This window comes from Moschus berezovskii, chromosome 6, assembly GCF_049115385.1.
Source record: "Moschus berezovskii isolate FMDL1 chromosome 6, NW_MosBer_1.0, whole genome shotgun sequence".
Taxonomy (NCBI): domain Eukaryota; kingdom Metazoa; phylum Chordata; class Mammalia; order Artiodactyla; family Moschidae; genus Moschus; species Moschus berezovskii.
The window spans coordinates 9,474,052-9,486,418 of NC_142465.1; the positions used below are offsets into that span (position 1 = coordinate 9,474,052).

The 12,367-nt window shown below is 39.0% G+C and overlaps 1 protein-coding gene across 5 annotated transcripts in view; it reads right to left on the bottom strand.

The window, feature by feature from the left end:
• OSBPL8 (oxysterol binding protein like 8) overlaps positions 1-12,367 on the bottom strand; it is a 163,285-nt gene that overhangs the window by 95,997 nt on the left and 54,921 nt on the right. For 3 of the 5 annotated variants that reach the window (XM_055396179.2, XM_055396181.2, XM_055396183.2), the window contains one exon: positions 4,830-4,938. In XM_055396179.2, the coding sequence (XP_055252154.1) occupies positions 4,830-4,871 (42 nt within the window). In that variant the 5' untranslated portion in view covers positions 4,872-4,938. Of the gene's footprint in view, positions 1-4,829; positions 4,939-12,367 lie in introns of those variants that run through there. The other 2 variants (XM_055396182.2, XM_055396184.2) reach the window with 2 other exon arrangements.

Genomic DNA, 12,367 nt, shown 5'->3' on the forward strand with positions numbered 1-12,367 from the left:
GAATGGACTGGTTGGATCTCCTTGCAGTCCAAGGGACTCTCAAGAGTCTTCTCCAGCACCACAGTTCAAAAGCATCAATTCTTCAGCACTCAGCTTTCTTCACAGTCCAACTCTCACATCCATACATGACCATGGGAAAAACCATAGCCTTGACTGGACGGACCTTTGTTGGCAAAGTAATGTCTCTGCTTTTTAATATGCTGTCTAGGTTGGTCATAACTTTCCTTTCAAAGAATAAACAATATTACCTTCCAATTTTTCTATGCGTTTCCCCCTGAATAAACCCTGTGCAATTAATTCCACCCTTAGCCTTGCCTCTTGCCATCCTCCCTTCCTAGAATGCTCACCTTGCTCATTTTCAATCCCGTGACCCCTATACCCTATTCATAGTTTGTGTTCTCTTAAGAAACCTTTTCTAACTACCCCAGTGTACGGCAACCACCCAATTTCACAACTTGTATAACTATGCCTTATGTCTCTCATTCAACACTTAGTAAATGTTTATTACTGCCAAATCTATCCATCCCTCTATCTAGTCTTCTCAAAATAAACATAATTCAGACAGACTACATTTTATATCTCTTAACATCTCCTTCTGGAGAAGGCAATGGCAAGCCACTCCAGTACTCTTGCCTGGAGAATCCCATGGATGGAGGAGCCTGGTAGGCTGCAGTCCGTGGGGTCGCTATGGGTCGGACACGACTGAGCGACTTCACTTTCACTTTTCACTTTCACACATTGGAGAAGGAAATGGCAACCCACTCCAGTGTTCTTGCCTGGAGAGTCCCAGGGACGGGGGAGCCTGGTGGGCTTCCGTCTATGGGGTCACACAGAGTCAGACACGACTGAAGTGACTTAGCAGCAGCAGCAGCAACATCTCCTTCACTGGCCAGATCACTTTGCACAAAGACTGTACTCAAAAGAAGCTAACTATCTTAAAAACTAGTGCAGACAATCAGGTTTTACACAACACTGCCACCACACACTGACATGTTGCTGTATATCTTCAAAGAACTTTCTGGTTTCACTACATCATATTGTCCCTGTAAAGTAGGCAGAATGAGTATTCTTGTTTATGTAGAATATTTGCCTCAACATTTTAAATAGTAAAAATGAGATGCAGAGAAAGTGCAAATCCAAAATTATTCAGCAGCGCAGGACTTTTAAAAATGTGTTTTGTTGCCTCTTCTGCCTCTAATTATTTATCATTTTGGAGAAAAGGCTGAATATTAATAGTTATATTAACAATAACCATATCAGCTTTTATTTACTGGGTATTTATACTGTGCACAGATGTGTAAAAAGGCATTTTATAGATAACTCAATTAAAACTCAAGCAAATATTAAGTAGATATTACTACTAATCTTTATTTAAAATCTGAGGAAAACTGGAAACCCTGAAATGTAACTGACAGAGCTCAGATTTTAACACATAGCCAAATATCTACAAAGCCCATGTTCTTATCCACCTCTCTTAGATCTAAACTAACTAGCTTAGGCCATGCAGTTCAAAGGTGATATTTCATTAATAGGTAACTCAAAGGTTACCTCAAGATGAGTTTCGAATAGAGAAAATTTCAGCAGTATTACTGTTTCTAAAATAAGCTACAATATTTCACGGAAAAAACAATGAAGAACAAGAAGAAAACTGATCTCACTGCGTTTTGAATAACTTGTTCTAACCTCCCAATATCAATAGAATTAAGAATAAAAAGTGAATAAAACTTTAACAGTACAGTGCAGACATTCCGGTATAGAATGTAATACTATCTACTTAGATACTAAGCTTAAAAAGATAACAATAAATTTTAAGCAATTCTATCCAGAAAGACAGGTATGATGTAATCAACATGTTAGTGGCAAAGGAAAATGTTCAGAGATAGACCTAAGTTGCATCATTTAAGCTGTAGCTTTTAGAGAAGATAATTAACCTCCCTGAGCCTATTTCCCTGTCTTTAAAAGTGAGGATAAGCAAATATCTGCCTTTAATGATTACTGTCAAGACAATCTGAAAAACTGTATACTCGGAAAACAACAGTTGCTATTACTGATATTTATATCATAACCAAAAGACTTAAAATATTTTAGCCATAAATAAACCTTCAGGAAGTCCATTAGCTTTAAATAAGGAAATACTTATGGTAAAGTAAACAGTATGTTCCAGAAAGGCTTTCATCTTTTTTTTTTTGAAGACATAGTGAAAATAAAATAACCTACCATCAGTTTTCCATTTAAAATTGTCGTTACAATAACCTTCTTCACAAACCAAGTTCCATCCATAACCATTTTATTCTCTATTAACAAGCTATCATTTTAAAGTTTAACTTTTTTTGACCATTAAAGAAACAAGTTTGAACCAGAAATTCAGGAAAGGGTGGGACCAAGTTAACGCAAGTAAGCAAAACTGCATTTTGCTGTCAATCATTGATCCTACATTGGAGCCTGAACAAAGAACATTCACTAAATTAAAATTCACAAACATCTCAATTTAGTAGTGACTTTCAACTTCACGGCAGTATGAAAGAAAAGCTGGCCTCTGCACCATTCCAATATTGTAACTCTGTCAAAGAATCTACCACCTAGCAAGCCACAGAGCTATCAGCTGGCTACACTTTACCCCCTGGCACCTTTACTTTAGGTGGCACAAACATCCCTAATAAAAAGTCTCTAAGGCAATGCCAAAGAATGCCCAAACTACCACACAATTGCACTCATCTCACACTCTAGTAAAGTCATGCTCAAAATTCTCCAAGCCAGGCTTCAGCAATATGTGAATCGTGAACTCCCAGATGTTCAAGCAGGTTTTAGAAAAGGCAGAGGAACCAGAGATCAAATTGCCAACATCCGCTGGATCATGGAGAAAGCAAGAGAGTTCCAGAAAAACACTGACTATGCCAAAGCCTTTGACTGTGTGGATCACAATAAACTGTGGAACATTCTGAAAGAGATGGGAATACCAGACACCTGACCTGCCTCTTGAGAAACCTGTATGCAGGTCAGGAAGCAACAGTTAGAACTGGACATGGAACAACCGACTGGTTCCAAATAGGAAAAGGAGTACGTCAAGGTTGTATATTGTCACCCTGCTTATTTAACTTATATGCAGAGTACATCATGAGGAACGCTGGGCTGGAAGAAGCACAAGCTGGAATCAAGATTGCTGGGAGAAATATCAATAACCTCAGATATGCTGATGACACTACCCTTATGGCAGAGAGTGAAGGGGAACTAAGAAGCTTCTTGATGAAAGTGAAAGAGGAGAGTGAAAAGGTTGGCTTGAAGCTCAACATTCAGAAAACGAAGATCATGGCATCTGGCCCCATCACTTCATGGGAAATAGATGGAAAAACCGTGGAAACAGTGTCAGACTTTATTTTTTTGGGCTCCAAAATCACTGCAGATGCTGACTGCAGCCAGGAAATTAAAAGACGCTTACTCCTTGGAAGGAAAGTTGTGACCATCCTAGATGCATCCTAAAAAGCAGGGACATTACTTTGCCAACAAAGGTCCGTCTAGTCAAGGCTATGGTTTTTCCCGTGGTCATGTATGGATGTGAGAGTTGGACTGTGAGGAAAGCTGATCGCCGAAGAATTGATGCTTTTGAACTGTGGTGCTGGAGAAGACTCTTGAGAGTCCCTTGTACTGCAAGGAGATCCAACCAGTTCATCCTAAAGGAGATCAGTCCTGGGTGTTCATTGGAAGGACTGATGCTAAAGCTGAAACTGCAATACTTTGGCCACCTCATGCAACGAGTTGACTCACTGGAAAAGACTCTGATGCTGGGAAAGGTTGGGGGCGGGAAAAGAAGGGGACAACAGAGAATGAGATGGCTGGATGGCATCACCGACTCTGTGGACATGAGTTTGAGTGAACTCTGAGAGTTGGTGATGGACAGGGAGGCCTGGAGTGCTGTGATTCATGGGGTTGCGGAGAGTCGGACACGACTGAGCGACTGAACTGAACTGAAATCAATATTTAATGGCATCTTTAAAACTGCAACAGGAAAAATGAAAATGAAATGACCCTTGAGCAAAATGTTTCTATGCGTGACAAAGCATCATTTAATTTACCCCACTGGTTAATTTTTTTACTTACTGGAGAAGGTACACTTATAACCACCACCCATACCTAAGTGTTTTAATTTCAGAATACAATTCAAGCATAGGCATCAATATTTATTAAATCTTCATACTTCTATAGAAAAAGTATGTATGGCAACATATATTAATCGGTCGGTCGGTTCGGTCCCGTCGCTCAGTCGTGTCCGACTCTATGCGACCCCATGGACTGTAGCCTACCAGGCTTCTCCGTCCATGGGATTCTCCAGGCAGGAATACTGGAGTGGGTTACCATTTCCTTCTCCATGGGATCTTCCCGACCCAGGGATCGAACCCGGGTCTCCCGCATTGGAGGCAGACGCTTTAACCTCTGAGCCACCAGGGAAGCCCAACATGTATTAATAATTATATCTTAATTCTTTCATTCTGTCCACAGCTGCACAATTTAAGATTTCCAGGCATTTAATTTTGTCAATTGTGAATAAGCTCCTGATTTCAATAAGACAAAGTTTCTTGAGGAAAACACAAACACAAACTATTATATCACTCTGTCTTACTAAATGGCCAGGAAAGCAAGGAAAAAGAGGTAGGAGACAGGGTGGAAACGGCAGTTGGGTTATACTTCAACAAGCTTTAAACTACCTATAATTTTTATATCAACTTTTTTGGAAGTTCATTTTAAATACATTCTAAAAATAAAATGATGGCTTAAATCAAACACTTCCCAATATAGATGGTAGTACCTTATTATGCTGTATTTGAATCACTCACCAAAATTCGGTCAGGTTCTCCATCTGCCAAACTTGCCTCCATAGTGAAAGAAGATAGGTTTACACTTCTCTTTCCATTAATGTTTAGCCATCCTGTAAACCTGGAAATCCTAGAAGATGAAAATCATACACATTAGTTCTGGTATAAAACTTTGATAAGTGGAAAATAAAACATCAAGTATACAAGGATGGAGATAACATTTTAGGCTGAGCTTATCAGGAAAAATCAATAATGGAGAAACAGATCTTGACATGGGCCTTGAAGAATGGTAAAAGTTCAGAAAAAAATGAACGAAAATATTCCAAGTGAAGAGGAAAAGCAAGAGCCAGGTTAAATACATGAGACTGTTTCAAATTTGAAAAGATGCTTAAACCTACTTATAATTGAGGAGATAAAATTAGATTCTTTTTCATTATTACACTGGCCAAAACTAAAGTGTGCTACCACCCAATGTTGGCACAAATGCAGGAAAACAGATGTTCTCAAACACTTTTGTGAATAGAATATAAATGGAAACAATTTAGGAGACGACAATTTAATGAGAGAACATAATATATAAAAAACCTTGTGCTTTTGAATTTTTCACTTTTACAATGAACATCTATTATTTTTATACTTATTTTAAGTCTTAGAATTATGTCTTCACAAGTCTTTTCCCTTTGAGCTTTTTAACTAACAAAGCCTCCAAGATGAACTCCTATAATAATTATATATATCCAGACGTCTCTAATAACCTAATAATTCTTTCTTAAAACAATTAACAAAATTAACACCAAGAAATAGGTTGATTTCTAGTCATTTTCTGGAGTTCCAAGTCATTTTCTTGTCTTTGCAAGTATAAAAGGCTACACTGAACTATAAATACAGGACGGCCATCCTGTGGATACGAGTCAGCATCTTTCCCCAGCCAAGCCTGTCATTGTCCAATAGGCTCACAAAGTGGCCATGGTGGTAGGGATGAAGGTTACGCACGGGCTCAGCAGCAAGACAATCTGGCTACTGCCACTGCTGCGTGCCAAATGTGCCTGCAACAGAGACCTACACTGAGTCCCCAGTACGACACTGCTCCCTGGGGGGATCAGCCAGCTACCTGTGACAAGCTGACGGCACTGGACTTCTGGCTCCCCTGGTGGCTCAGATGGTAAACTATCTGCCTGCAGTGGGGGAGACCCAGGTTCGATCCCTGGGTCAGGAAGATCCCCTGGAGAAGGGAATGGCAACCCATTCCAGTATTCTTGCCTGGAGAATTCTACGGACAGAGGAGCTGGAGCCTGGAGGGCTACAGTGCATGTGGTCACAAAGAGTCAGACAAGACTTGGCAATTAACACACTACCATGGAAGGGGCAGTGCTTTATTCCAGCTGAAATAGATACTTACTCTGCCTTTCCTGCACAAAATGCTTCTGCCAAAACTACAGAATGCCTTGTCTACTTCCTCCTGTTAAAGTACTCTATAAAGCACTGCTGCTGATAAAGGAACTCATTTCACAGAAAAAAAAAAAAAAGTATGGCAATGGCCTAGGGAATTCACAGATCTTACTACAATCTCTATCATCCTGAAACAGCTGGTTTGATAGAATAGTGGCATGACCTTTTGAAGACTCAGCCAGAACACCAGCCAGGTGGCACAATACCTTGCACGCCTGGGCAAAGATCCCCAAAAAGTTCTATGTGCTATGAACGTGCAATATATGGTGCTGTTTCTTGCATAGCCAAGATTCACAGGGCCAAGAATCAAAGAAGGGAACAGAAGTGACATCATTTATTGGCCCACAAGCAAAAATTTTTATTTTATTATTATCACAATGTGTGTTAGTTTCTGGTGTACAGCAAAGTGATTCAGGTATAAATATATACATACACACACACACATCTTTTCTGTGATGGTTTATTAGAGAACGCTGACTATACTTCCTTCTGCTCTACACTAGGACCTTGTTGTTTATCTGTTTCACATAAAGTAGTTTGTATCTGCTAAGCTCAAACTCATTTATCTGTCCCCCACCCCCTTCCCCCTTTAGTAGCCATAAGTTTGTTTTCTGTATCTGTGAGTCTGTTTCTGTTTCGTAAGTAAGTTCATGTCCTATTTTAGATTTCACACATAGGTGGCATCATATGGTATTTCTTTCTTTTTTCTGACTTACTTCACTTAGCACGATAATCTTTAGGCCCATTCATGACGCTGCAAATGGCATTATCTCATTCTTTCTTACAGCTAAGCAGTGTTCCATCGTGTATATATACCACATCTTCTTTACCCATTCATCAGGAGATGGACATTTAGGTTGCTTCCATGTCTTGGCTATTGTAAAATGCGATTCGAGTTTTCTCCAGACATATATCCAGGAGTAGGGTCCCTGGATCATACGGTAACTCTATTTTTAGTTTTCTGAGGAACCGCCATACTATCTTCCATAGTGGCTACAGCAACTTATGTTCTCATTAACAGTGTAGGTGGGTTTCTCCACATCCTCTCCAGCACTTCTTATTTGTAGACTTTTTTTAATGATGGTCAATCTGTACCTCATTGTAGTTTTCATCTTCATTTCTCATAGTTAGTGATGCTGAGCATTTTTTCAGGGCCTAGTGGCCATCTGTATGACTTCTTTGGAGAAATGACTATTTACGTCTTCTCATTTTTTGTTCGGGTCGATTTTTTTTTACTGAGTTGTTATCAGCTGTTTGTATACTTTAGAAACGAGGCCCTTTTTGGTCGAATTGTTCAAAAATATTTTCCCTAGTCCCTGTGTTGTCTTTTCACTTTATTTATGGTTTCCTTTGCTGTGCAAAAGCTTACAAGTTTGATGAGGTTCCAGTTGGGTTTTTTTTTTGCTTTTATTTCTATAGTCTTGGGAGACTGACCTAAGAAAACATTGGTAAAATTTATGTCAGAGCATGTTTTACCTGCATTCTCTTCTAGGAGTTTAATGGTGTCATGTCTTACATTGAAGTCTTCAAGTCATTTTGAGTTTATTTTTGTGTATGGTGTAAGGATGTGTTCTGACTCCACTGATTTACATGCGGCTGTCATGCTTTCCCAACACCACTCCCCAGTAAAACGTTTCTGTTTCCTCTTCCCATGACCTTTGCTCTGCTGCTCTAGAGGTCTTAGTCCCAAAGGAAGGAGTGCTTCCACTGAACTGGAAGTTAAGCCTGCCACCTGGCCACTTCAAGCTTCCCGGGCCTCTGAATCGGTAGGCAAAGAAGGAACTTACTCTGCTGGCCTGGGTAACTGACTCTAATTATCAAGGGGAAATGGGACTACAACGCCACAACGGTGGTAAAAAGAGTATGTCTGGTTATTGGAAATCCCTAAGGGCATCTCTTAGTACCACCATGTCTTATGATTAAATTCAACAGAAAACTTCAATAGCCCAACCTAGGCAGGACTACTACTGACTCAAACCCTTCAGAAACAAAGGTCTGGGTCACTCTAACAGTAAAGAACTATGGCTATCTGAGGCGCATGCTGAGGGCAAAGGAATACAAGAAGGGTAGCGGAAGCAGGAATTTATAAATCTCAGATACCACTACATTACCAGCGACAGAAATGAGAATTATAATTGTTATGAGGACTTTTTCCTTATTTTATTATGAAGGTGTATATGGTGTGTTATATATGCTGTGTATACTCATCAAATAACTGGTTTCTTCTCTCTTCTTATGAGATACACTGACTTTACATCACAGTAGTTAATTACTCTTAACTTTATATCAATATTTAACTTACAGGATATCAAGGAGAATGAACGTCACCCAAGGACTTTGCAGCCTGCCCTGCAATTTCAGACTTGCCAGCCCCCACCAGCACGTGAGCCAATTCCTTAAAATAAATCCATCTCTTTCTTCCCCTTTTTCCTTGTGTATATACGTTTATCTAATTTGTTCTGTTTCTCCGGGGAACCCTAATAAAATAAGTATGCGTGTATTCATTTCTTATCCATACAGACATAGATATATTTATCTCACTGTTCATTCTCACCGCCTTCCGTGTGCTACTCTGTATCTCCTCTTCCACAAAAGCTAAAAGGATGAGAACTCCATTTTACAAATCTTTAATCCCAGAATTCTGTATGTGATTTACATTCCACAAATGCAATGCATTTACGCAGTATTTGGAAGGCAGAAGAGAGACAGAAACAAAGCCATTCTTCTTCTGAATGCAGTAGACACCTGGACTGTGACAGATATGAGGTTTTACAGTAATCGCCGAATGCTCCCCTGCCAGCTCCCTATGTTGGCACTACCCGCAAGCCGTATCAGCAGCAGCAGTGAAAGCTGAGAACAGTCTTTCAAGCTCCACACCTACAGCTTTCCCAATAAATTTTAAGAATCTAATTCCCTTTACTAGTTTTCCTTTTGCTTTAAGTATCTATAGTGATTTGTTCTCCTCAATGAACCTGGCCTGACAAGAGTTTTTTAAAACTAATAATGAAAATATATTGTTTATTAGATAGTAATCAGCGTGGAGAAGAAAAATTAGGAAGGGAGCAATTATACGGCATGCATAGTAATAGGGAGAATTGTAGATAAGAATGAATCTGAGTCAAGATCTCAGTAACATGAGGGGGTGAGCTGCTCGAGTATCTAGAAGACCCTTCGAGGCAGAAGAGGAAACAGCAAACACAAAGATCCTAAGGCAGGAGCACGAGGCATGTTCAAAGAACAGCAAAGAGAGCCTTTCTTGGCGGCCCAGTGATTAAGACTCTGTGCTTCCAATGTAGTGGATGTGAGTTTGATACCTGGTTGGGGAATAAGATCCCACATGCTGTGCAGCATGGCCAGAAGATTAAAAAAACAGAAAAAGGTTTTTTAATTGGCTAACAAAGCAAAATTCACATTATGTAGTTTATATGCACACACCCAAAACAATACAAATGGTACTTTATAACGCAAAAGGTGAGAGTACAGAATAAAGATGAAATGTTTAAAAAATAAGATAAAGAACATCAAGAAGACTAATATGGCAAGTGGAATAAGGAAAAGAGAGAACAGGTGTCCCAAATCGCCAATAGCCTCATAAGACAGAAGGACTCTGGCTTACGAACACTCTGAATGAGATGGGAAGTTATCTGCTGAAAAGAGGGCAGAGAAGTGACAGAATCTGATTTATGCAGGATTACTCTGGCTACTGTCTGAGAAAACATTAGAAATTGGAAGACCACTGCTATAATGCAAGCGTGTGCCAGAATAGCAGCAAAAAAACGTGGCAAATAGTTTTAAATTATTTAAATATTTTGAATATGGAGTCAAAAGGATCTGTTAATGAACAGATACAGGATGTAACTTTAACAAGAGAAACAGACAGAAGTATGCATGGGGGAGTAAGACCTAGATGGTCTGTGTCCTGAGCAACGAGAAGAATGAAACTGCCACTAACATGTGTTGGGTACATTTCAGGAAGACTTGAAGAGGAAAGGGCCGAAAATCACAGCTCCTTTTGGATATATTTACTGTGAGACACTAGTTAGACATCTGAATAGAGATATCAACTGGATATAGTTAGACCTATGCCTGTGGGGTTAAGTAGTCAGGGTAGAAATGTAAACTGAGAGTCAGCATATAGATGGAATTTAAAACTATGAGACTAGTGAGATCTCCTTGGGAATCAGTGTAGGCAGAAAAGAGGACAGAGTACAGAGCTCTTGGGTATTCAATATTAAAGAATCAACATTTATAGAACGAATAAATCCCAATTTTTGCTTTTCAACTTTCAGGTCTACTCAATATAATTATTTTATGCAAAAACAAAATCACTCTATATAAAAAGCTAAAACAATCTTGAGAAAGAAGACCAAAGCTGAAGGTATCATGCTCCCTGACTTCAGAGTAAACTAAAAAGCTACAGTAATCAAAATAGTATGGTACTGCCACAAAAACAAACACATAAATCAACAGAACAGAATAGGGAGCTCATAAATAAACCCACTCAACTGCAGTTAATTAACACAACAAAGGAGGCAAGAATATACAACAGGGAGAAGACAATCTCTTCAATAAATGGGGCTGGGAAAACTAGACAGCTACATGTAAAAGAATAAAATCAGAATATTTCCTTACACCATAAAAAAAAAAACCCCTCAAAGTGGATTAAAGATTCTGATGTTAAACCAAAAACCATAAAACTCCAAGAAGAAAACATAAGCAGAATACTCTTTGACATAAATCATAGCAATATTTTTTGAATATGTCTCCCAAGGCAAAGGAAATAGAAGCAAAAATAAACAAATGGGACCTAATTAAATTTAAAAAGTTTATGCACAGAAAAGGAAACCATCGACAAAAGGAAAAGACAACCTACAGAGTGGGAGAAATTATTTATAAATGATATGACCAATAAGGGGTTAAAAAGCTCATACAACTCAATACCACAAAAAATAATATCACCCAATTAAAATCTGAGCAGAAGACCTGAATAGACATTTTTCCAAAAAAGACATACAGATGGCCAACTGGCCCATGAAAATATGCTGAACACTGCAAATCATCAGAGGAATGAACGCAAATCAAAACCACAACAAAATATCATCTCACAATCTGTCAGAATGGCTTTTACCAAAAAACCCCACAAATAACAAATGCAGATGAGGATGTGGAGAAAAGGGAACTCTTTTATTCCCATGGCTGGTGAGAATGTAAATTGGTACAGTCACCATGAAAAATAGTATGGAGGTTCCTCAAAACACTAAAAATGCAACTACTATGTGATCCAGCAATCCCATTCCTGAATATATATCCAAAGAAAATAAAAATCCTAATTTGAAAAGATACACGCACTCCCATGTTCATTGTGGCATTACTTATAACAGCCAAGATATGGAAGCAACTTAACTGCCCATTAACAGATGAATGGATAAACATATGAGATTATATATCTATCTATATCCATGATATATACATATATATATCTGTATCTTAATCTCTCTCTCTGTATATATACACACACACACAATGAAATGTTACTTAGCCATAAAAAGGATGAAATTCTGTCATCTGCAGCAAAATGGATGAAATGAGAGAATGTTGTGCTTACTGAAATGTCAGAGAGAGAAAGACAAATACTGTACAACATCACTTATATGTGGAGTCTGAAAAATAATACAAATAAATCTTAATGTGGCTGTCAAAGGGGAGAGGTGAGGGAGAAAAAAACAAGTCAGTGGTTTGGGTTTAAGATACAAACCACACAACAAGCACATACTGTAGAGCACGGAGGACTATAGCCATTACCTTATAATAACCTAGCATGGGATCTAATCTGTAGAATACTGAACCACTACGCTGTGCTCCGCAATCTGGGCACTTCCCCTGTGGCTCAATGGAAAAGAATCCACCTGTCAATGCAGGAGATACAGGTTCAATCCCTAGGCTGGGAATATCCCGAGAAGAAAACGGAAACCCACTCTAGTATTCTTCCCTGGGAAGTCCCATGGACAGAGGAGCCTGGAAGGCCACAGTCCATAGGGTCATGAAAGAGTCAGACACAACTTAGCAAGTGAACAACAATACCTGAACCTAATATAATACTAATATATGTA